General features: G+C 66.3%; 3 protein-coding genes across 3 annotated transcripts in view; 1 reads left to right on the forward strand and 2 right to left on the reverse strand.

The window, feature by feature from the left end:
- The first annotated feature begins 1,841 nt into the window (after nucleotides 1–1,841).
- Nucleotides 1,842–6,496, forward strand: JTB (jumping translocation breakpoint). The gene is made up of 5 exons (XM_074938383.1): nucleotides 1,842–2,005; nucleotides 2,497–2,537; nucleotides 2,978–3,063; nucleotides 3,349–3,428; nucleotides 3,813–6,496. The coding sequence occupies exons 1-5, from the start codon at nucleotides 1,956–1,958 to the stop codon at nucleotides 3,967–3,969; spliced, it is 414 nt and encodes a 137-aa protein (XP_074794484.1). The 5' UTR covers nucleotides 1,842–1,955; the 3' UTR covers nucleotides 3,970–6,496.
- Nucleotides 6,425–10,204, reverse strand: LOC141977088 (cocaine- and amphetamine-regulated transcript protein-like). The gene is made up of 3 exons (XM_074938385.1): nucleotides 9,898–10,204; nucleotides 9,167–9,250; nucleotides 6,425–7,452 (listed from the first exon to the last, which is right to left on the reverse strand). The coding sequence occupies exons 1-3, from the start codon at nucleotides 10,021–10,023 to the stop codon at nucleotides 7,345–7,347; spliced, it is 318 nt and encodes a 105-aa protein (XP_074794486.1). The 5' UTR covers nucleotides 10,024–10,204; the 3' UTR covers nucleotides 6,425–7,344.
- A 1,931-nt stretch (nucleotides 10,205–12,135) lies between these two features.
- The window catches only part of CREB3L4 (cAMP responsive element binding protein 3 like 4), a 75,017-nt gene continuing 63,010 nt past the window's right edge, over nucleotides 12,136–24,142 (reverse strand). Inside the window, exons 2-10 of the mRNA XM_074938315.1 lie at nucleotides 20,166–20,330; nucleotides 19,329–19,554; nucleotides 18,558–18,697; nucleotides 18,067–18,159; nucleotides 17,445–17,551; nucleotides 17,128–17,196; nucleotides 16,032–16,116; nucleotides 14,717–14,813; nucleotides 12,136–14,177 (exon numbers count right to left, since the gene is read on the reverse strand). Of these exons, the coding sequence (XP_074794416.1) occupies nucleotides 13,864–14,177; nucleotides 14,717–14,813; nucleotides 16,032–16,116; nucleotides 17,128–17,196; nucleotides 17,445–17,551; nucleotides 18,067–18,159; nucleotides 18,558–18,697; nucleotides 19,329–19,554; nucleotides 20,166–20,330 (1,296 nt within the window). The 3' untranslated portion in view covers nucleotides 12,136–13,863. The remainder of the gene's footprint in view (nucleotides 14,178–14,716; nucleotides 14,814–16,031; nucleotides 16,117–17,127; nucleotides 17,197–17,444; nucleotides 17,552–18,066; nucleotides 18,160–18,557; nucleotides 18,698–19,328; nucleotides 19,555–20,165; nucleotides 20,331–24,142) is intronic.

Consider the following 24,142-nt stretch of genomic DNA (forward strand, 5'->3'; position numbering starts at 1 on the left):
TCCACTCCCAGGCACCGGCAGAGCCCCCTTGTATCTCGGGCGCCCGGCGCTATTTAATTAACGACATAAAGCCCCAGCTTGTGCCTTCGCTCTCGGCTGCGGGGTGTTTCTTTGACGGCACTGAATATGGGCAGCGCGGAGGCTGGTTGGCAGGCTGGTGTGGTGTCAAAGACCCTCCCGTGTGCCAGCCAGCAGCCCGAGATCATCGACACGAAGAGCCTTAAAGGGCAAATTTCACACACACCCCGCACATGGATTCTGCTTTCCTCCTGGGCCTCTCACAGCTGAGCCCGTGAAAATGGGCACCTGGGTCTCTTTTGTTTCCTGTCCTGGGTCTCATGCTCCTGGCCGGCCCGTCCAGCCCCCACCAAGGCAGCTGCCATCCCCAGAGCCAGGCTGGGCGAGCTCAGACCTTTTATTGGACCAGCGTCTGCTGGGGGCCGAGAAAAGCCTTTGAGCTGCACAGCCTCGTGTTTGCCACGTGACCCCTGCCGTGGGGCCGGCTGCCGGCAGTGCCCGCTGCATGGCAGCCCTGGGCTCTGGCCTCGCTCCCGGCCCCCTAAGCCAGGAGCCCCCTAAGCCAGGAGCCCTGCCCGCCTTCTCGCCGGGCCCACAGGAGCGGCTGTCGCCCCAGCCCCAGCGCAGGCTTGCCTGGGCCAAGGAGACGCCGAGGGCTGAGCCGGAGGTGGGAAGGGCCCTGGCCCGGAGCCGCCTGCAGGGACCAGGGCAGGACAAGACCTGGGTCCCGAGGCGAGTGCTCCGCCAGGGGCTAGACAGAGCAGCCTGGGCCGGGCCCCTCGCCCCCGGAGCAGCGTCCCCTCCCCCCCCGGGGCCCCGGAGCAGCGTCGCCCCCCCCCGGGGCCCCCGGAGCAGCGTCCCCTCCCCCCCCGGGGCCCCGGAGCAGCGTCGCCCCCCCCCGGGGCCCCCGGAGCAGCGTCCCCTCCCCCCCCGGGGCCCCCGGAGCAGCGTCCCCTCCCCCCCCGGGCCCCCGGAGCAGCGTCCCCTCCCCCCCCGGGGCCCCCGGAGCAGCGTCGCCCCCCCCCGGGGCCCCCGGAGCAGCGTCGCCCCCCCCCCGGGGCCCCCGGAGCAGCGTCCCCTCCCCCCCCGGGGCCCCGGAGCAGCGTCCCCTCCCCCCCCGGGGCCCCCGGAGCAGCGTCGCCCCCCCCCGGGGCCCCGGAGCAGCGTCCCCTCCCCCCCCGGGGCCCCCGGAGCAGCGTCGCCCCCCCCCCGGGGCCCCCGGAGCAGCGTCCCCTCCCCCCCGGGGCCCCCGGAGCAGCGTCGCCCCCCCCCGGGGCCCCCGGAGCAGCGTCCCCTCCCCCCCCGGGGCCCCGGAGCAGCGTCGCCCCCCCCCGGGGCCCCCGGAGCAGCGTCCCCTCCCCCCCCGGGGCCCCGGAGCAGCGTCGCCCCCCCCCGGGGCCCCCGGAGCAGCGTCCCCTCCCCCCCCGGGGCCCCGGAGCAGCGTCGCCCCCCCCCGGGGCCCCCGGAGCAGCGTCCCCTCCCCCCCCGGGCCCCCGGAGCAGCGTCCCCTCCCCCCCCGGGGCCCCGGAGCAGCGTCGCCCCCCCCCCCGGGGCCCCGGAGCAGCGTCCCCCCCCGGCCATGGGGCTGCGAAGGGGCGGGAGGCAGCCCGTCCCGGCCTTGGCCCCTGCGGGGAAGGAAGGGGGACCCCGGGGGCAGCGCCCGGCGCTGGCCTGAGGGGCTGAGACCCAGAGCCGAGTCCCCGCCCCCAGCCAGGCCCCGCCCCCTACCCCAAGCGCTGAGGCCCCGCCCCCGCGAGCCGCTCCGTCACGGGCTGGGATCCCCCTGCGCCCTTCCCGTCATGCCCCGCGCCGCCGCCACTTTGGCCCCGCCTCCTGCGGGCCGCTCCCGCCGCTCCCAGAAGGCCCCGCGCAGGCCAAGATGGCGGCGGGGCGAGGCGGCTGAGAGCGAGGCCGGGAACCGCCTCCGCCCCCCCACCATGGGGCCGCGCGTCCTGCTCGCGCTCGGCGCCCTGGCCTGGGGCCTCAGGTGAGCGGGGCCGCCCCGCCCTCCCCAACCTGCCCCCCCCGCCGTGCCCCCCTGCCCGGGCCCCCCCCCCGCCGGCCCCCCCCGCCGTGCCCCCACTGCTCGGCCCCCCAACCTGCCCGGGCCCCCCCCCGCCCCCCCCCGCCGTGCCCCCCCATTTGCCCCCCCCCGTCTGGGGCCCTCCCCAGGGCCCGGCCCCCCTGCCTGGGGGACCCTCCGCCGCCCCCCTGCCCAGCCCCACAGGGAGCCCCCTGCCGCCCTCCCCAGGGCCCGGCCCCCCCCGGCCTGGGCCACCTGGAGCCCCGGGTGCAGGGCGGGGCTGCGGGTTCAGCCTGGCAAACGGGTGGAGCTGCGGTGAAGCCCCTGTGGCTCTGGCCGCCTGTGAGCGGCCCTGGGCCCCCAGGCTGGGCAGGGCCCTGGGGCGGAGCCGCCCCCTTGCTCAGTCCAGGAGCCCCCTGGTTTACTAGGCCAGCTCCTTTCTGATTTCCTTGCAGGCTGGCAGAGGCGACGGTGTCGAGCGAGGCCAAGCGCTCAGGTGGGTGCTGGGGCGGTGCAGCCGCCACGGCGTGGCTAGCGTGCCCATGGTTGTGGGGCCCGGTTCGTGGAGAGCTGGCGCGTCTGGCCTGCAGGGCTCCCGCTGTCTGCGAGTTGGGGGCAGAGCCTGGAGCTCCTGGCTCCCCACCCTAAGTATTGGTGTGATGCAGGCTCCTTTGGTGACATCGCAGGAGGGGGGAGGCTGTTGGCCAGGAAGTATCAAAGACCCTGTTCTTGGGGTGCCCTGGTGCATGCTCAGCTGGGGAAGAGTCAGTGTCACTCAAGAGCTTGTTAGGCTCAGTGGAAACCTGACGAGTGCTGACAGTAAAATCTTTCTTCTGCCTGGGAGTCTGCTGCCCTTCCATCTGCAGCCTGGCTGCTCGGATTGCAGGCCCTGGGTGGCTGGACTGGGCTCTGAACCTTTCTCCCCTCTCTTCTCAGTGAGCCCGCTGGTGGCCACGCCGTGCTGGCAAGCGGAAGACTTTGTCGTTGTTCAGGATTGTGCCCTGTGTACAACCTTCCAAGCAGTAAGTGTGGAGATGAACTGCCCTGCAGCCAGGTAGTGGGGACCGGGGGGGGGGCTCGCTGACAAGTGCTGGTGGTTACACCCTGCTCTGGTCCCTTGCTTGGGGAGTGCTGAGTGGGATGCACCCTGCCTGGGTCAGGCTGAAGGTTCAGAGTTGGGGGGGGGGTGGGGGGGGACGGGACACTAGGTGTCATGCCCTGCAGAGCAGAGACCTCTCAGGACTGGTGGGGGGAATGACACATCCTGCCCCACAGAGTGTGTGAACATGGGTTTTGTTTGATTGCAGAAGACGATGCCCGAGTGCAGCATGACTGGCTTCATCGAGCAAATTAGCTGCGCCGTGTCCAAGAAGGAGGAGTACAAGAGGTGAGCCAAGCCCCGGGACCCTGCGGTTCGTCTCGGGCGCAGCATGGGGCAGCCAGGGCTCGCTGGGACAGAGCCTAGGAAGGCATCTTGGGCTCCTGGGTATGGCTGCTTCATGCTGTATCCAGGGCACCTGAGCTTGGGGGGGGCAGCCAGGGCAGTGTTGTTGGAGGGCCCCAAGACTGCACCTCGCATGGCTATAATGGGGCCCGCTGCAGCCAGCCTCCCCTGTAATACAGTGGGGCAGCTCCCAGCATCCACTGCCTAAGCCGCTTGGACTGCCCTGGGCAGCGTGTGCTGGGACCTGCTGCGGTTGCTGCCCGGTCGCGCAGCACTCCTGCCCTTGGCTCGGATCCCAGCCCTGTCGACTCTCTCCTCTCTCTGCAGCTGCCGCTCAGTGGTGACGGAAGCGCGCAGCTTCTGGAAGTTTGAGGGGGCCACGATCTGTGTCGCTGTGGCCTTCGCCCTGTTGGTCATGTACCGCCAGAGGGTGCTGGACAGGAAGGCCCTGGAGAAAGTTCGCAAGCAGATCGAGTCCATTTAGTGTCTGTTGACTCCCAGCAGCCCTGGTGCTGCCCACCTCCTCTGTGTCCTGTGCGGGGAACTGGGGCATGGATGCTAATCCCCTTTCCCGCTCCAGGGAGCTGCAGGAGAAGGGGACGGGCATCAGAGACTGAGATCTGCTGTGTCCTGGCAGAGAGCACCGCGGTTCAGCCAACTCAGAGCCACGCCAAACGCCGCTCTGCTTGCTCCCTGGAGACTCGGCAGCCGGCTGGGTCTCCAGGCACTGGGGATTCCCCTCTGTCAATCTCACCTGCCATGCGGAGGACCAGGGTCCTATCCCTTCTTGGCTCCTTCTTTCCTGCCATCAGTGCACACGAGGAATCCCTTTGTGGCTGGCAGCGCCTGGTGGGATGTGGGGTGTGTGCCCAGCGAGGGCTGCCACCTTGCATCCCTTGGAATTAACACAGCACCCAGCCCTTCTCCTTACACAGGTTCTGAGACAATAAACCCCGAGCCTGGATGCAGGAGCAGCCTCTGAGCCTGCCAGTGCCGGCTGTCCACCCCGGTGCAGGGAGGGAGGGCTGTTAGTTAATACAGGCCCCAGACTGGGGCGGCCAGCGGGGCGTGGGGGACTTGCTGTCCCGTTACTGCTGGAGTGAAGCATGACCCTGCCTGCTTGAGGGCTGCTCTGCCCCTCAGCCAAAGGAGGGGCGCCCTTGGCAGCAGCTCCTCCGTTCCCTCAGGGTAATGCGTATTCCTGGGCAGCTGGCTTGTCTGCTCAGGGAGTCCTGCCAGCCCTCTCCCTGCCCTGTGTGCATCCCTCCCATGACCCCAGAGCAGCAGGCCAGGTCCTGGCACACACTTCCCTGCTGCTCCGTGCTAATGCCAGGGCTGGTCTCTTGGGTCTCGAAGCTTGTCAAGCTCAGTGCCTCTCCCAGCTGAGGGCCTGGAGCTAACAGGCAGGGCAAAGATTTGCCCCGGGGACCTGGCTATGCCCCATGGATGTAGGGCTTTGATCTGTGACCAGCTCCAGGGGTAAGTCCCAGCAATGACCTCCCGCTCCCCCGGCCCATCTCCTGGGAACCAAGGGTCTTGTCACACTGCGCCCTGCCGCTCTAGTGCGGGCCCCGATTGGCAGCTGAGCCAGAGCCTGGGCAGGGGCTGGATGGGGAGGGGATGGAGGAGATGTCTCTGGTGCTGGTACTGGGCGTTAGCTCAGACTGATGCCAGAAGACCAGTGGTCCATGTTCCTGTCCCATCCTGCTGGATGCCCCCTGCGGGCAATGATCTGAGCGTGCCAGGGAGCCCACAGCACAGCTGTCACTAATTACCCCCCTTCAAAGGTCAGGGAACCATGCCCCCTGCAGGTGGGTTCCCTCCAGCGCAGGCTGGGGCCAGCTCCTCCTAAACGCCCTAGACTAGAGTAGCATTTTTTAAAGTGCTGAGTGTCGCCTGCTCGCAGCTGCACCTCAGTCCTCGTGAAGGGCGAGGGGGGTGAAAGCTCCCAGCCGTGTTCTCTGGGCTGCCTGGGCTAACAGCAGGGTGTGGGCAGCCCTGCATGGGGACCAACGAGACGAATGAGTGGATGTTTAGGAGCTTCCCAGCAGCCTGCTTGTCCCTGCCCCAGCCTGGGCTGGGGTCTGGAGAGCCATTTAAACATCCCCTCCCATGAGCTGGCCCGTCTCCGGCGTTACCAGCCGGGAAGCGTCCTGGTGCATGGAAGGTGCAGGGGGCCAAACCCTCCCTGGGGCGCCCCGAACATCGGCAGGGAGGGGAGCGTGTGGGTGCCAATGAGCAGGCAGCTGCAGTGCTAACTGGGAGCTGGGAGGCAGGCTTGTCTCCTGGGGCTGCCCGTGAGCTGAGGGATGTTCCGTGTCACTGCTCCGGGTGGGCCTGGCCTCCCATGTGCCCAGCTGCTTCCCACTCCTGGTGGAGAGCAGCCCAGTGCACTGCTGCACAGCACCCTCCAACCTCCCCCCAGAAGAGCACCCCACAACTATCGCTGGGGCTGGGCCAGGACCCCCTGACGGAGCAACAGCAGGAGCCCCCCCGGTGCAGTTAGTGTCGCTCACTGGGTGACTGGCCCAGGGAGGTGCCCGGCCAGCCCTGCAGGGCTCCTGCTGCTCCCCATGAGGGGAGAGTTACAGCTCACGGATCCCTTCTGTTCCGATCCCTGCAGTGCTGCCCTGGGGCCGAGCCCTGTTCGGTTGCTCTGTCGGTCTGAGGTGACTGACCCTTGGTGCCAGGCTGGTTCCTCTTCCCAGCAACGCCAGGCTCCAGAGCCGGTGCCCTGGGACCCACTGCTGCCATGGGATCTCTGGGGCAGACCCGCACCCAGGCCTGGCAGTTCCCAAAAGCAGGTAGCAGGCTGGCTCGAATCCTCCCTTCCGCTTTCCCTCAAATCTAGTCACACTGAGGTCTAGGCTCGCTGGGAAGGTGTCGCCTGCCTGCTAGAAAGAGGCTGCAGGTGGCCACGCTTGGCTTAGTTCGAACAGTCAGGGTTTATTTTCTTCAAAAGGCTTTTACAAAACTGAATGGAACCAGGAATGTCATTAAAAAACCTTTCAATGCAATGGTTTGGTTTGGCTGTAAGGTCGAGGCCTCTGGCTAAGGGAGCAAGCGGTGGGGGAGCCAGGCGGGCAGCGGGGTGTGCTAGGGGGCTGCAGGCAGCAACTGAAAGAAGACAAAACCCGTGGCCCTGGTTTCATCATCTCATGGGTGACGTGCAAGTGGCTGAGCAGCACCCCTGGGAAGTGAGGGACTGGAGGAGCAGGAGGCTGGGGTCAAGCACCTGAATCCCTCGTGGGGCTTCAGCCCTGCCAAGTGCTTTAGGGACCGGGGCAACTAGTAGCCCCCTGGAGCAGTCGGATAAGGGTGCACACGGGCCTAGGTCTTGGCAGGGTTGGGGCCCTGGGCATAGAGCTGGTTCAGCTGTGCTGAGTGCAGGCTGCTCACAGCTGGATTTAGGAGTCTGATCGCAGGAGCCCATGTTTCGAAGTGTCCCCCTCTCGGTGCTGGAGGGGACATGGAGGCTGGGCCATGGCGGCCGGGAGGGGGGTGGCTCTGCGGGCCGGAGTGCAGCAGGGCCAAGTGGTGCCAGGAGGGGCTGTGGCCACGTCTCCGTAGTCCAAAGGGCAGCTGCAGCCTGCTCTGCTGCCAAGGTGGAGGTGGGGGTGTGCCCGGCACCTAGGGCTGCCCTGGAGACCGCAGGAGACCCCAGCCCTGCGGCAGCCTCCTGGGGCAGACGCTGGCCATGCCACGGTCTCTTGCCACCCCCTTCCTCCGGGCTCTGCTGAGCAGCGTGGCCACGGCCAGCCGGCCTGGCTCCCCGCCCAGGTGGAGCGGAGGCATGTGCAGCACGACACACGGCAGCGTGGGAGGGTGATCTGCGGCTGGGGTCCCTCGCGGGCAGCGGCTACAGGCACTTGAGGAGGAAGGAGTTGCAGGTGGCTCCGCGGGGGCAGTCACACAGCCTGCCGATGCGGGCCCCCTTCTTCACCGCGCACGCCTGGCCCATGGAGCACTGCGGGGACAAGGGAGGCACAGCTGAAGGGCGGGGCTGTGCCAGCGGGCAGCACTTGGAAACAAGGCTCCCCCCGGCAGGTGCCTTTTGACCCTGTGGTTCCAGCCGGGCCCCTGAAACCCCTCTGGGCAGCAGGGTCTCGGGGGGTCAGTACGATCCCCCCGAGGGGCAGGGGCTGTATGCGGGCCTGCAGCTCGCTGGGGGAGCAAAGGCTGGGCACTGGCTGCCCAAGTGGGGGCTGGGCCCGGTCCCAGCGTTGGCACCTCTGGTTAATTGCCAGAAGCAACAGACTCTGGGTCCCGCTGCTGCCCCAGCCAGATCTGTGGCCGTACCGCATCAGCCCCCTCAGTGCGGCCGGGGGTAAGGCTGCGGCGCTGGTGGCATAAGGCTGAGGTGCCGGGGGCTGCCCTGGGAGCTGGGCCCTCTGTGTTAAGAGGAATCCCGCCTCCCTGGAGCAGAGAGGGGCACCCTTGCTGCTGAGCCCAGCCCACCCCCAGAGGCCTCGCCTAGCGCCGGGCGTGGCTGGGTCAGTGAAGCCAGGGGAGGAGAGCAGGGGCGTCAGCTGTTTGAGGGCAGCATGAGCTCAGAGCCAAGCCCTTCCAGCTGCACCAAGAACAGCAGCTCCCGGGTGAGCATCAGCCCACGCTGCTGGGAGAGGCAGCCCCCTCGCGGAAGGAGGCACCTCAGGCTGGCGGGCACAGCGGGTGCTGCAGGTTCTGGCCACGGGTCTCCCGTTGCCATGCGAAGGTGCAGAGAAGGGCAAGGAAAATGAGCAGGGAGTGGAACAGCTTCCGCAGGAGGAGAGAGTATAAAGCCTGGGGCTGTTCAGGTTGGAAGAGAGCCGACTCGGGGGCAAGGACAGAGGGCTGTGACTCAGGGCTGGTGTGTGGGGAAAGTGGCACGGGAAGTGTCATTTACCCCTTCACGTAACACGGACCCGGCGTCACCCGGCGAGATGACTCGGCAGCAGCCTTAGAACAAACCTAAGGAGGCTTCTTCTCCACCCAACAGCGCCTGGGGCACTCGTCACCAGGGGTGTTGTGAAGCCCCAAAGTATCACTGGGATCAAAGGAGAATTCATGGGGGCAGGTCCATCAATGGCTGTTTGCCAAGACGGCCAGGGACGCAGCCCCATGCTCTGGACGTCCCTAAACCTCTGACTGCCAGAAGCTGGGACTGGACGATGAGACGGATCACTCGAGAATCACCTGTTCTGGTCCTTCCCTGTGAAGCACCTGGCACCGGCCCGCCAGCAACAGGACACTGGGCCAGCTGGCCCGTCGGTGTGCCCCGGTATGCCGTGGAATCAAGGGGGGGCAGCAGCTTTGGAATGAGGGGGAAGGCAAAGACGTGACCTTTCCCCATCACTCTAATGGCTCCAAAATGCTCCGGTCTGGCTCTGCTGGGGCAGGGGGAGGGCCCCCACCACACCCACCCTGTGCCTAGACTGCTAAAACAAGCCCTTGGCCTGGAGTGCGGCTGGTCACTGACTGGTCCCCAGGGAGCACAGCAGGGCCGCACAGGGGCCCACCAGCCAGGGAGCTGCCCCGGGCCTGCACCTGGAAGAGGAACGAGCAGCAAACTCCGCTGGGCAGGCGGAGAAATGGAAGCGCAGAACTGCTGGGCACTGGGCTTGCCCAGCTGGGGCGTTCGTTACCCACGTGGATCCTTTAGCCACGGAATCAGAACGGGCCGGGACAGCCCCGGATGGTACCTTGGGGACTTGGTTATATTTCTTCTCCCAGGTGGAAATCCTCTTGCTCTGCAGTTTCTCCAGCACGTCCTGCAGCTCCTCCAGCTGGGTGCGGCGTGGGACAAGGAGAAGGAGGAAGGTGAGTGCAAAGCCCTGCCCCCAGGGCTGGCTGGGGGGAGCTGGCCTGCTGGAAATTGCTGCTTTGCTAAAGGAGCGGGTGTGACAGCTAGTTACCCTGCCCCCTCCCTCCGCCTGATCTGGGCATTGCCGGGAGCTCTGATTCAGGGCTCCCAGCTTCACCCTCTCGTGAAACTGACACAGCCATTTGAGGGGCAGAGAACTGACTGCCCAGTCCCTCTCCCCTCTGTTCCCCTTTGCAGCAGCCAGCCCCACCCAGCTTTTCACATGGGAGCACAGGGACTGGCTGCCAAGCTCGGCCGCCCGGCTGTGACACTGGCCAGCACCAGCTGCTTCAGAGGAAAAAGCAAGAACCTCGCAGTGATGGGGTGACGCTGCCCCCCCCCCTCATTGGGTGTCCTCCTGGCCTCTAAGAGTCTTTTCCTCCCGGGTGTGCATCGGGGCTGCCCTGCCCTTCTCCAGACTCTCTCAGCCTTCGGGGCCGTGAGAGAGCCCAGGGTGGCACCAGGAGGCGCGTGTCTGCAAAGACACAGGCAGCCAGGTTTGGGTGAATGCCCTGGCCCGTGGGAGACACTGGGGGCCATGCCCGCACCAGGCCGGAGACAGGAACTCACCAGTTGTTTCTCTTGCGGCTGGTACGAGTGTTTCAGGGGAAAGTCCTGGGGTAGCCGGGCGTTCACATCTGCCTGCTGGTGGGCCAGGAGAGCCAGGCAGAGCAGGAGCATGGTGGGTCGCTGCATGGCGGGGAATCAGTGGGGAGCTGTGCTCGGCGCTGGGGCAGGACGGGTGCCTGCTGCCAATGTGCCTCTCCGCGCGCAGAGTGAGACTGGCCTGGCAAGCAGCGCGCCCAGCCCACGCACTGGGAGGGGGCTGCAGCTTGATAGGCTGGGGGCACACGGCAGGGACTGGTCCTGAGACCTCCTCTCCCATTGAGGGGGCGGGGGTTGCTGCCAGACAGGCTGCGGCTGAGTTAGGATGAATGGAGGAGTCGGGGGGGTGGGGGCGGCTGGAGCCAGGCGGCCGAGAGGCCGTTAATATTGATGAGAGTTACAGTGTGTTTGGCGAAGAAGAGGGGGATTAAATGTAACGAATCCCTCGTCTGCCAGCTCCCGAGGGTTCCCCCCGGCAACCAGCAGCAACATCTCTCTGTCAGTGTCTGTCTGTCCCCCCCACGCCCGTCTATCCAGCTAATCTCGGTGTCTGGGTATCTATCCCCTCAGTGCTCATCCGTCTGTCGGCAGAGCGCTCTGGCTGGGCCCATGTGCATTCATCTAGCTAATCCCAGCCTCTGGCTGGCGTCCCCAGGGCTCCGGCTCTCGGCTCGGCCGTGTCTACCTCTCCATCCTGGTGACAGCTTGAGCTCGGGCCAAATCCCTTTGGCCGGGGCCGGGAGCTCGGCGATTGCTCAGCACCTGAGCAGAGAGGAGATGTCTGGCTGCCGGGGCTCTCCCTGGACCCGCGCTTTGTCCGTTTGCTGCAGGGCTTGGAGCCAGCGTGGGGACAATGGACCCTTCCCTGCTTGGTTTGGCCCCAGGACAGATAAAATCCCGCCCCAGCTGTGCTTGACTTTGCCAGGTGGGCGTCTGCTGGGCAGCTTTACCCTGGCCCGTGTCAGAATTGGCCTGTGGGCACAGGGCCTGGGCCCCGTTTGCAGCTGTCCAGTGGAACCAGGTGATAAGTTCTTGCTGCAGACTGGGGGGTCCCCGAATGCACCCCGTCGCAAGGTTACACGCTAACCCTTGTGCCTCTGGCAGCTGCTGCCCTCCCATGCCATGAGCAGGGCTGCTGGCATCTGGGCACCTTGGAGCCGCCAGCCCCTGCCAGGCTCTGGGCAGATGCTGACTGCGCTGGGAGCTCCAGCGCTTTAGGCTTTTCCCTCTAAGCCACCGGAGGAGGCTCTGCCCTGAGCCAGGAGCTCGGCAGCTTCCCGCCCGCTGCCTAAGGAGCTGGGCTGGGGGTCAGGGCACCTGCCCTGCTGGGAATGGACCAGTCCCTGCCCCTCTGCCCTGCTCTGGCTGTGAGCTCTTGGGGGCAGGGCCTGGCCTCGCCTGGCACAATGGCTGCAAGCTCAGTCGTGCCCCTCGCTCGGGTAATGTAAGCGTGAGAGCATGAGTCCAGCTCTGGGCAGACGGGGCCCGGGGCAGCACCCGAGCTGGGCCCAGGCTGGTACGAGAATCACAGCACCTAGCCAGGACGCCCGGGGTGAATGGGATCCCAACGCCACAGTTACACCAGGGGGGAATTTAGCCCAGTGATTTTTCCACCAGCCCAGCCAAACCGCACCCTCCTTGTTAAAAAGATCCCTCCCTAACAATTCCCCTCCCTGCTTCCCATCCCCCGGCGCCTGGCGTTCCTTCACCCCACACCCTAGTCCTGCACCCCCAGGCAGCCCGATCCTTGGCCCCTCGGCCACAAACCTGGCACTACGAGCACCAAGACTGGGCCTGGTCCAGTCCTGTGCCTAGGAGAGCTGAGTCCTCTCCCCAGGTGGGGCCCCTGGGAGCCCCCACCGAGCACCCCCCTCCCTGCCAGCCCTGGCACCAGGTCTCAGGTCAGTCTCTGCTCCAGAGCACGTGGGGCTGGACCCCCCCTCCAGTCCTGCCCTCACTCACACAGTGGGTGTGGCCTGGCTTCTGGGATGCTGGCGCTGGAGAATCAGGTCTCAGGGGGGCCCCAGCTCAGCTCCCCTCATGGCTCTGAGCAGCCAGTGGGATCCCGTGGCAGGCGGATTCCCACTGGGAGTGGGGGGCTTTTAATGCTCTCTGGAGGTTAGCCCGGTGTCATGGAGTGTGGGGGAGTCCAGGCCCTGCACCCCTCTTCCTGGGATTCACCGCGACTCTCAGCCAGCCAGTAAAACAGAAGGTTTATTGGACAACAGGAACACAGTCCAGAACAGAGCTTGTGGGTGCAACCAGGACCCCTCAGTCAAGTCCTCCTGGGGGAGCAGGGAGCTTAGACCCGAACCCTGGGGTTCCCTGCGTTCCTCCACCCAGCCCCAAACTGAAAAACTAAATCCCACCCAGCAGGTTCCCTGCTGCAGCCTTTGCCCAGGTTCCGGGGCAGAGGTGTTACCTCCCCCTTCCCCTCCCCGCTCAGGTGACAGGCTCTCAGGTCTCGCCTCCCCAGGGCCCATTCCCAGGTCAACACTCTCCCCTCCCTGCTGCGTCACATCGTCACACCCGGCTCCTGCCTGGCACCCGCTGCCTCGCCCATCCCCGTGAGCTCACACTGGATTTGTGCCCAGTGCTGTGGGGAGGTAGGGGCCTGCCAGCTCCCCCCACATGCAGCAGGTGGATCTGAGGTGTCATGGGGGGTTGGGAGGCCCTGGGCAGCGCCCGGCATAATGGGGGGAGGGGGGAGAAACCCTGCCCCGCCAGCCTGGCATCACTGCACGAATTCTCCCCAGGTGCTAACAGGTGCCTTGCTGCCCACAAGCTGCTAGAACGAGTCACTCTCCAAATTGACCCCCCGAGTATGAGGCGCTGGCCCAAGGGAACCCCCGCTCCCCACACTGGCCCAGCGCCAGCCCCCTCCATGAATCCAAATCAGCAGAGCCCTGAGCCCTGTCCCCCGCTTCGCGCGCCATGTGGCAGGTTATGTAAGTGATGGGCAAGCAGCGCTAATCCCCCCCCGTAATCCTGCCAGTCTGCACTGGGATTAACCACATCCGGGGGGGCAGCTTCCTGCGGCTCGTCGGCTGCCTGGGCAGGGCTGGCCGGGGGCAGCGCCCTGGGGTGGCTGACGGGGGAGTGGCACCAACGGAGGCTGGAAGCGGGGGTTGGGGGCTCACAGCCGGGGATGAGGAGAAATGGGCTTGCTACAAACCTCACTGCAGGGGGAGATGCCCCGGCCAGGCAGCTGGAGCCGATTCCAAAGGTGCCGTGCAGAGCAGGACCCCAGGGCTGGGGACGACCCAGCAGCACAGAGGGCAGGGAGCGGCTGGGGAGCCTGTAGCCCAGCACTGGCTGGTGACTCTCTCAGGTAGCCCAGGAAAGGGCATGGGTGGCTCAATCCGAGCCCTGTAGGTGATCCAATGAGCTGGTCCGCTTGCCCGGGGCTACCTGGCCTCTGAAACGTCCTGTGGGAAGGGCGGCATGGGGCAGGCAGGAGAGGCAGCGTGGCTGCTGCGAGCGCGTTGCCCATCCCAGGGAAGCAGTGGGCCAGGGCTCTCCCCTGCGTGGGGAGCCTGGTGTGACCCAGGGGCTGAGGGTTGGGGAGGGAGCTCTGGGCCATTCAGAGCACAGCTGGGGAGCTGCATGCGGCCCCCCTCGTCCCAGGCCTGGCAATGCCCCCGCAGGGCAGAAGGGACGGGATTTATTGCCGTTCCAGACGCCCCAGCAGGGCCCCCGGAGCTGACTCGGCAGGAGGTACCGGAGTGGGATGTCCCAGCTGCAGAGACGCTGGGCAGGGAGTGAGAGCTGAGAGCCCCGTGCGCTGGGGCTGGCTCCCTGACACCAGTGTGAACTGGGCCTGTGGGGAGAGGGGTACGGCAGGTGTCCTGGGGACCCCTGGAGATGCTGTACCCCCCCCAGCCAACCCTGGGAAAACAGCTCTCCGGCCAGTCTGGTCCCTGCTGCCCCTCACATCTCGTCGGCGTGGACTGACTTAGCTGCATTCCTGCTGGCTCCGGGTCCGTTCCCCTGGGGCAGCCCCCTGGGAGCCACCTGCTGCTCTGGCTGGGCCTGAGCGGACGTGTTTGTGCCCTTCTTCTGGCTCCCGGCACCCAGAAGGGTTGGGCCCCCGCCTGCTCCTTCCACTCCCTCCTCCACTGCAGCCTCAGACCCCAGCTGCTCCCCTGGGGGTGGTTCAGGCTCTGGGGCCGACGGCTCCTTGGGGCCGGGGGCTTCGGCCAGTTCTGAGAACTCCCCCTGGTTCAGGATGTTCCTGGAGATCACTGGGGTGTGGGAGGAAGGGCAGGATTAGGGGCTGGCTGGCAGGGTGCGCCCTGTGCCGGTGGGGCAGGGGCATGAGGGGTGCCCTGTGCTGGGGGGTGGGGGGGCCCCTGTGTCAGCGGGGGTGGTGGTGCAGGGGGCCCCTTGTGCTGGAGGGCCCTGTGCCAGTGGGGTGGAGGCATGGGGGGTGCCCTGTGATGGGGGTCGGCGGGGCGGGGTACCCTGTGCTGGCAGGGCGGGAGGGTGGGGGCACCTTCGGCTGGGGGGGCCCTATGCCAGCAGGGAAGGGGCACGGGGGGGTGCCCTGTGTCAGAGGCTGACAGGAGGAGACAGATGCTGTTTGTGGCCCTGTCTCTGGACAGATCCCTTTGGGCAGAGCCGGGCCAGGCAGCACCAGGAAGGTCCCGGATCCGCCCTGAGGGAGAACACCTCTGGGGAGCTCAATGGGGAGGGTCAGCCCTGGGGCTGGGGTGTTTGGTGCTGACCCCTCTCTGGGTCTATGGGGAAGCTCAGCCCCGCCTCCCAGCATCCCAGCTGTCACCTCCAGTGGGCTGATAGTCGTCCTGGCTGCCCCGCGACCCCCTGTGCAGAGGGCTGTAGCTGGGGAAGATGATGAGTCCCAGGGAGACGATCAGGATCTGCAGGAGGAGGGAGAAGGGTCAAAGCCCAGCCCCTGTGCAGGAGCAGGGAGTAGGGGGGGCGGGAGGGGCACAGCTGGGCCCAGGCTGTGTGTGTCTGTGAGCATGGGCACAGCCCTGGCTCTGCGGGTGTGTGCAGGAGCGGGGAGTGGGGGGGGTGTTCGGTGGGGGGAGGAGTCAGCCGCGCGTGGGGCTGCGTGCTCTGTGCCCCCTGGAGCAGGCCGCGCGTGGGGCCGCATGCTCTGTGCCCCCCGGGAGTGGGCCATGCGTGGGGCCGCGTGCTCTGTGCCCCCCGGGAGTGGGCCATGCGTGGGGCCGCGTGCTCTGTGCCCCCCGGGAGTGGGCCATGCGTGGGGCCGCGTGCTCTGTGCCCCCCGGGAGTGGGCCGTGCGTGGGGCCGCGTGCTCTGTGCCTCCCGGGAGTGGGCCGTGCGTGGGGCCGCGTGCTCTGTGCCCCCCGGGAGCGGGCCGTGCGTGGGGCCACGTGCTCTGTGCCCCCTGGGAGCGGGCCGTGCGTGGGGCCGCGTGCTCTGTGCCCCCCTGGAGCGGGCCGTGCGCTCTGTGCCCCCTGGGAGCAGGCCGCGCGTGGGGCGCGTGCTCTGTGCCCCCCGGGAGTGAGCCATGCGTGGGGCTGCGTGCTCTGTGCCCCCTGGAGCAGGCCGCGCGTGGGGCCGCATGCTCTGTGCCCCCTGGGAGTGGGCCATGCGTGGGGCCGCGTGCTCTGTGCCCCCCGGGAGTGGGCCATGCGTGGGGCCGCGTGCTCTGTGCCCCCCGGGAGTGGGCCGTGCATGGGGCCGCGTGCTCTGTGCCTCCCGGGAGTGGGCCGTGCGTGGGGCCGCGTGCTCTGTGCCCCCCGGGAGCGGGCCGTGCGTGGGGCCGCGTGCTCTCTGCCCCCTGGGAGCGGGCCGTGCGTGGGGCCGCGTGCTCTGTGCCCCCCTGGAGCGGGCCGTGCGCTCTGTGCCCCCTGGGAGCAGGCCGCACGTGGGGCGCGTGCTCTGTGCCCCCCAGGAGTGGGCCATGCGTGGGGCCGCGTGCTCTGTGCCCCCTGGAAGCAGGCCGTGCGTGGGGCCGCGTGCTCTGTGCCCCCCCGGGAGTGGGCCATGCGTGGGGCCGCGTGCTCTGTGCCCCCCGGGAGTGGGCCATGCGTGGGGCCGGGTGCTCTGTGCCCCCTGGGAGTGGGCCATGCGTGGGGCTGCAGGCATGGGAGCTCGGCCCGTACCAGGATGCAGGTGCTGGTCTGCGCTGCTTTGCTGGACGTGGGTTTCATCAGCACCTGCAGCTTACGCAGCTGGCCCAGCAGGGACCTGTGGGGAGGAGACAGCGTTCGAGGGGCTGGGCTCCTCGGGGCGGGAGGGGGCACACAACCCAGCAGCGAAGCCAGGCTGGCTGCTCACTCACCCAGTGGCCTTTGAGCCACCATCGTGTCAGGGGCCCCTGCATCACCAGCCACCCTCCAATACCCCTGTGTGACGAAGTGGGACTGTTCTTAATGTTTCATCTGAATACCGTAGGGGTGCCTCAGTTTCCCCTAGGCATGTCATAAGTCTCTAGGTGGTGGTATAAGGGGGTGTAATTGTTGCAGAGCAAAGGGCCAGGGTACATAAATGGCCGACACTCTGTCTCCTGGCAACTGATGGCCTGGGCCCTTCCCCCCTGCAAGGTGAGAGCTGAAGGGTTGGAGAACAAAGGAATCAGGTGACCTCCTGGCCCGGGAAAGGGACAAAGCCCAGAGGAGGAGGGGCTGGAGGGAGTTTCAGTTTGGGGCTGGCTGGGACATGGAGTGAAGTGCAGATGGGGTTGTCTGGCTCACTGCCCCCCAAAATGGACCCAGCTGAGGGGTCCTGCTCTCTGCACCTACAAGCTCTGTGTTAGACCATGTTCCTGTCGTCTAATAAACCTTCTGTGTTACTGGCTGGCTGAGAGTCCCATCTGCCTGCGGAGTTGGGGGGCAGGACCCTCTGGCTTCCCCAGGACCCTGCCTGGGCAGACTCCCTGTGGGAAGCGCACGGAGGGGCAGAGGATGCTGAAGGCTCCGAGGTCAGAGCCAGGAAGGTGGAAGCCGGGTGAGCTGTGTGTCCTGCAGACAGGCTGCTCCCAGGGAGGAGACTTCCCCAGAGTCCGGCCTGGCTTCATAGGGAGCAGATCCAGAGCATCGCCCGGGGACTCTGTGACACCCTGCACCTTCCATGGCTCCCCCCCAGGTCTGCTAATGCACCCTGATCCTCAGGGGGGAAAAGGGGGCTGGGAGTCAGGACGCCTGGGTTCTCTCCTGGCTCTGGGAGGGGCATAGGGGCTCGTGGTCACATTGCACTCACACATTGTGTTTCTCCAGCTCCTGCACCTTCTTCTGCAGCTGCTGGTTCTGGACTGAACATGCTGCCACCCTGCCAGGAGAAGAGAGCAAGGGGGGTTCGGGTCCTTGCCAGCTGCCCGACCAGAGCCCAGGGACTCCCTGCCCCCGGGACGCACAGACACCTGGCTGTCAGGGCAGACGGCTGGCGCCCTTGGCACGGGATCTGCTGGAGAAGGGCAGCCCAGTGCCTGGCTCTGAGCAGGGCAGGCAGTGCCCTTGCAGGGGGTCTGTGCGTGCGTGTGCCCACCGCGGTGTGTGCGAAGGGGCCCCCGTTCTCACCGGCTCTCCAGCCCGTCGATGTATTCCTTCTTCCGCCGCCGGCTGTCCTGGGCCGACTGCTTGTTCCGGATCTTCCTCCGCACCTTCTTCAAGAGCCGCTCCTCGGCCTGGGGGGCAGGCACAGCCTGAGAGCTCAGCGGGGCAGGCTCACATCCCCCCAGGGCTCAGGGGTCCCAGCTGCAGGGAGCTGGTTTGGTGGGGCAAGTCCCTGTTCTTGTCTCTTGTCTGACCCTCCCCAGGGCTCCCCCGCCCCGGGGGTGAACAGCTGCAGCTCTGCACTCCAGGGCCGAGCCCCGCCTGCCCTGGGCACCCCAAGGGCCCGCAGGGGCGGGTGGGGCCAGGTGGGTGGAGCTGGATTGGCCCCTCCCTGCCCTGGGCCCGGCTGCACCAGTTTGGTGGGGCTGGCACCTGCTGGCCGCATGCTGGAGCCAGGACAGGCTCCCTCGTGGACACGCTCTGCCCTGCAAACTGGCACCAGCAGTCACCCTCTCCTGCTTGGGCCTGCGCACACGGATACGCTCACGTGCCCTCGTGCAGGCTTGCACGCTCCTTGCACACTTGGAGGCACACTCAGGCCGGTGCGGCCTCCCACTTGCACACTCACGTCAGCTGGCTCCTGTACCTTGGTGAGGGGCAGGTTACTGGGCAGGGAGACCCCTTCTTGCGACAGCAGCCGCTTCTCCTCGTCCGTCAGGAACAGATCCGGGAACTGCAGCTGCTGGAGAGAATCACTTTCTGCAGAGCCCGGGGCAGGATCCTCCCTCCCCTTCCTCCAGCCTCCCACATCCCTCGGGGCCGGGGAGGGGCATGACTCTCTCTCTGCTGCAGACGGGAACCACAGTGACCAGGATACAAGCGAGGGCTTGGGGAACGGGGCTGGCACGTCAGTCACTGTGGGCAGCTGCTCAGCTACAGGGGTTCTTGGTGGTGGGCATGGGGGGCAGTTCCCCAGGGACTGTGGGCGGGGGCCAGGGGCATTTGCCACCTTCTCACAAAGTGTTTTCCCTGCTGCTGTGGGCAATGGGGAGCCGAGCCCTGCCCGGCCTTTACCCCCTGCTGGAAAGCCAGCTTGGACAGTCAGTGTGAGAGGAGGGGGGTCCTGAGCTGACTTACCAGGGCCACAGCTGGCTGCATGTCCCCAGCGCTCACCACCACGGGCACCGTGCCAGGCCTGGCCACGGCAGACGGGGGTGCAGACGGTAGCTCATTCACGATGCAGGCATCAGGGATCAGCAGGGGGGGCGACCAGTCACCTGGGGCCAAGAACACAGCACAGGGGTCAGGGATGAGGCAGGGATGGCTCCTTCCCTGGGGCAGAGCCTGGGAAAGGCGGGGCAGGAGTGGGGGGAGCTCTAAGGCTGGGACTGAGTGGGGATTCTGCTCCTCCGGCCCACCCCCACGGCCCACCTCCACCTGGCCAAGTGTCCCCGGGCGTGGGGGCCTCAGACGCTGCCCTCAGACCCCCTACCTCTCTGCTTCACAGCTGTGAGGGGGGAGGCGCCGCTGGGCCTTGGGGCCAGCAGGGGCTAAAATGTTGATTATTGTTCCTGGGGTGAGGGGCAAAGCCCGGGGTGACATCGGGGCTGAGGGGTACAAAGTGCAGACGGCCAGAGAGATGGGGGGGGGGCGTAATGGATGGACAGAGGGGCATGGATGGTTACACGGCTGAAGCTGCCCCCTTGCAGGCTGGAAGCGCTCATCTCCGCCGGCCACCCCATAGGCAGCCGTGGGGCAGCATGGAGGATTCGGGGGGATGACTGACTCCCCTCGCCCTAAGGCTGCACTCCTCCCCCACTAAACACCAGCCTGAGGAGGGGCAGGGAGCTGTGCCCCAGAGCCAGCCGCCCCGGGCAGCAGAGGGCCGGCTGCCCCCGCCCCGCTCACCCAGCTGGATGGAGACCACGTCACTGTGGAGGGGGTCGCTCTGGTCACAGATGACGGCGCAGAAGGTGGTGGGGCCCCCCAAGCCGGGCTGGGGGCTGTCCGTGCTGGGCTCGTCCGAGATGCCACTGTCGCTGCCTGGGGAGGCCTGCGCGCGGCCCGGGCTGTACACTTCGTTGGGGTTGATGATCGCATTGAGGAAGTCCTCGGGCTCACTGTCGTTCAGCCCCTGCAACGGTCACCGGGGACGTTGGCTGGAGCCGGCAGCCCTGGCCTGCCTGGCCTGGGAAGCAGGTCCAGGCTGGGCTGGTATGCGGCTGGGAGATGCCCAGGAGCGGGCACCTTGGGGTTGTGGGCAGTGCCAGTCTCCGTGCCTCAGAATGGGGCTGGGATGTCTGGAATTGCTGCCTTGGCCAGGCCCTGCCTGCTGGCACTTTCGGCAGTGCCAGGGCCCGTCCACTGTGCATGGGGGCATGACCACCCTTGCCCGGGCCAAAGCCCATCTCTGCAGCCCCAATGGGACCCTTCTCCCGCCCCTGGCCCGTGCAGTGCAGCTGCCCGTGGTGGGACAGCTGCTGGCTCCCTCCCCAAAGGTGGCTGCCTTAGAAGGCTGGCGGGAGGGGCAAGGCCAGCCTTACCCCCGCCCCGAGGAGACAGGCAGGCCCCCGGGAGGCTAAGGAACTGGGGAAGGGCCCTGGGAAGCACAGACGCGGTTCCTGTGGGGCAAAGACCAGCACTATGCTCCTGCAGAGCAGGTGTCCTACAGTAACCTGGGGACCTTGTGTCCGAGCCCCCGGCTTGCTCTTCCCCTCCCACCTCTGCCTTCGGCCCCCGACTCACGCTGCCCCCGCTGACCGCCCACTCCTCAAAGCCCTTCTCCAGGGCGGGAGCTGGCTCCAGGAGCGCGAACGGGGGATCTCGGCTTGGTAGGGTGCTGCTGGGGAACAGTTCCTTCTGCTGCTCGAAGAGAACAGCCCGGAGTGCGGGGCTGCCGGGCTCCCCCATCTGGGACAGACAGACAGACAGAGAGCGCATCAGACAGCGTCCCTGCCCACCTACCCCCCCACTGCTCCGAGAGCACCAGGCCAGCTGAACCTGGGCAGGCAGGGCCGGAGGTCCCCTGCGCACCCTCGGGCCAGCTGCTCGGGCATGGCTGAGTGCGGGCGTCCCCTTGCGACCCTCCGATGCCCAGGCGGCTGCGCCCTGGGGACCCAGCGATTCAGAACGGCTCCCGTGTCGGGGCTGGAAGAGAAAATCCAGCCGGGCCCAGGGCGAGCCGGTCAGCAAACAAAGATGCCATCTTCTGGCGCCGGCCCCAGCTCTGGGCACAGCTGGTCCCGGCAGCCCAGCTGGGCAGGGGGCAGGGCACTGCCGCCCAGGCCCATCCCTAAGGCCTTGACTTTTACCTGCATGAGCCTCACCTGTGCTGACAACGCGGGGCTGGTGCCTGGGGAAGTCAGACCCTGTTCCCACTGAGAACGCTGCGTTTCCACAACAGCCCTGGTTACTGAGCGCCAGGCGCCAGCTGGGAGCAGCCGGGGGCCCCATGCCCCTGGCGCGGGGCCCCCAGGGCTGGGCCGGGGGCGATTATGTCGCATAACTTACCTTCGCCTTGTTCCAGGGAGCAGGTTGTTACCCAGCCAGGCCGGTCGGCACCGAACACTGAAGTCTTTTGCTTCCGACCAGGATCTCCGGCATCCTGGACAACCCCAGCCAACGCCCACCCCCGGGCCTTAAAAGGGCAAAGGGCTCCTTGGCACCCCAGCGCACCCAGCCGAGGCAGGGGCTTTAGCCGCCAGCGTGTGTGCGGGTGGAGGCTTTGGGCCTGGCTGTTGGCATTCAGCGACTGGATTTCCCTGCAAGGGCCCCGGGCCCAGAGACACAGGGCTGCAGCCCAAGGACTCTGCCTGGGGGGCTACGGAGGGGAGTGGGGAGCCCTGCAAAGAGGGGGGCAGGTGCTGTGGGGAGAGGGCCTTGGGTAGTGCTCTCCAGCGCCCCCTCTGGCAAACGGAGGCACGTCAGTGTGGGGCTGCCCCTTGATTAGGCATTGTCCCCTGGTGCTGCTCAGCCCTGATATTTCGCCCCGTCCCCTCCTGGCTGGAGCAGCAGATCCTGGAGGGAACAAGCAAACAGGCCAGGTTGTGGTGTCCTGCCTGTGTGATCGCGACAGCGCTCGGCCAGCTCAAGCCAGGCCCAGTGAGCTGGGGGAGCCTCATGCTGCTCCTCCGCCCTCCCACGCTTAACCAGGGCCCCGCATCATGGCCAGCCCATCGGGCAGCAGCACCAGCCACCCTGCTGGCATGCACCACTGGGTCACGTGATCGCTCACACACAGGGTCTGGCTCTCTCTCTCACGCACACACACACACACACACACACACACACACACACTGGGTCACATGTTGAGTCACGTGATCGCTCACACACAGGGTCTGGCTCTCTCTCTCACGCACACGCGCACACACACACACACACACTGGGTCACATGTTGAGTCACGTGATCGCTCACACACAGGGTCTGGCTCTCTCTCTCTCTCTCACACAGACACACACACACACTGGGTCACACGTTGAGTCACGTGATCGCTCACACACAGGGTCTCACACACACACAGGGTCACACATAGAGTCACATGATCTCTGTCACACACACAAACAGGGTCTCGTGCGCATGCACACACACCTCTGGTGCCACACTCAGACCCACCCTGCTGAAATTGCTGGTCCCCCCAGTGTAACTTCAGATGGATGGACAGACGGGCACTTGGGGCGATGGATAGCTAGCTAGCTGGGTGATGGTGTGTAGGGCTGGATGGACAGACAGGCGTTTGGGGCGATGGATAGCTAGCTAGCTGGGTGATGGTGTGTAGGGCTGGATGGACAGACGGGCGTTTGGGGCGATGGATAGCTAGCTAGCTGGGTGATGGGTGTATAGGCCTGGATGGACAGACAGGCATTTGGGGGGGATAGATAGATGCTGGGTGTGTAAGGGAGGGATGGACAGACAGACAGGTGGGGGGGATAAATTAGATGACAGTAGATGAGGATGAGGAGCGTGCACTAAAACCAGTGCTGGGAAGTTGCTGGGTGGTCACTGGCCCCCAGGACAAGCTGACAGACCCCTCTCAGTGGGGCACTGTGCTGCTGGCACATGGCCGCACCCTTTAGCAAACACTGGGCGCCTGGCCCCAGGCTGTGCCAGGGAAGGCTGGCATTGCCCTTTTAAGCAGCTCGCAGGCGGGCGGAGGAGGTTGGACATTGACCCGCCTGAGGTGGGGTTGCAGGCAGCCCTGTGCAGCCAGCGCGAAGAAAAGTGCTTTGTCCCAGGAGCCGGTTTGGCGGCAGGATGCAACTGCACTTGGCATGATCCTGCCAAGGGCCGGATCCTCCTCTCACTCCACCGAGCGGGTGTAAATCAGGAGTGACCCCACTGGAGCCAATCGAGGGCAGGCGGAGGGGCCTGGCTGGATCAGACCTGGGGAGTGGTACCGGGACAGCCGCCTAAAACCACTGCTTAATTTGTATCGAGGCTTGCCAGGGCTGAGCCCCGGCACCTCTGGGCCTGGCATTTTGTAGCCCCGGCACCTCTGGGCTAGGCAGTTCCAATCCCCGGAGCCTCTTTCGTTACAAATGAAGCTCTGCCTATAACTCCCTCACCGCTGGACAAGCCCCGGATCCCAGCGGAGTTACTGATGGGGAACAAGGCACAGCAGAGAACAGGCTCCCCCGACCCCCAGTCTCACTCTTTCCCCCCCTGCCATTACTGCTTCTTTTCCTTTGGCTGGGAGCTGTCATTCAGGGGTCAGCGTGCTGCCCTCTAGTGGGGGGCAGGACAGAGCTGAGATGCAGGATGTTGCTGGAAGGTGTTATGGGGCCATCAGCTGTTGGGTTTGCTAATCAACTGTCTGGCGCTTTCAGAGCCGCACAGAGGTTTTTAGGGCCCAGGGGCAAAATCTGCAGCTGAAGCCCCCTGCCATGCTGCCAAGAAAGTGACCCCCGAGGGAAGGCCCCTGTATTGGGGTATGGGTAGGGGAGCCCTGCATGTCCCCTGCAGCAGGAGCTCCTGCTCCAGGCATCATGACCTGGTGTGCAGAGTCGCAGCACCGCTCAGGATTGGCCCAGTCACAGGACAGCCAGGCCAAACGTGGGTGGTGCTGCGACCCCCTGCGCCAGATCGCAATGCTGCTTGGTTTTGGGGCCCGGGGCAAATTGTCCGGTTCCCCCCTGGGTGGCCCTGTCCCTGCATCCTCCATTTCCCTGCTCTGATTTTCTCCAGAATCACCTGGGTTTTGCCCAATGAAGACTAGAGCCTTCCCTGACATTTTGGAACAGGTTGGCTGCAGCTTTGGGAAGTTATCCTGGGACAGGGTGACCAGGGCACGGGGATGGAGCGTGCCTGCAGGATTTGCCATTGCCAGCTGTCACTCGTAACCCGGGTTAGCTGGCAGGGGCAAACTCTAGGCTTCACCTCAACCAGGCAGCAGGCCTGAGAACTCCAGCAGCCCCGTCTGCTCTGGGATCGAAGCGTCTTAGCAGTGCACCTTCTGCCGAGGCCTCGTCCACACTGGCAGTGGCGCGGAGGGTTCAGGCTCCGGTGCAGAGCCGGGTGCCCGCCCTGCAGTGGGTATCTGCACCCGGGGGTGAACGGTTCTGGCAGGGCAAAGGAGTGGGACACTGTGCCTGGCTCAGGCGCGCCGGGAGCCGCGTGGGACACAGACCCCAAAGTTCTGCCCTGTTTCCTCCACCCCCCCTAAGCCTCCCTCTCCCCACGCTGCGGGTTGTTGTGTGCCATAAGGAGTGTGCAGGGTCACCACCCC

The sequence above is a fragment of the Natator depressus genome, chromosome 24 (genome assembly GCF_965152275.1).
Source record: "Natator depressus isolate rNatDep1 chromosome 24, rNatDep2.hap1, whole genome shotgun sequence".
Taxonomy (NCBI): Eukaryota; Metazoa; Chordata; order Testudines; family Cheloniidae; genus Natator; species Natator depressus.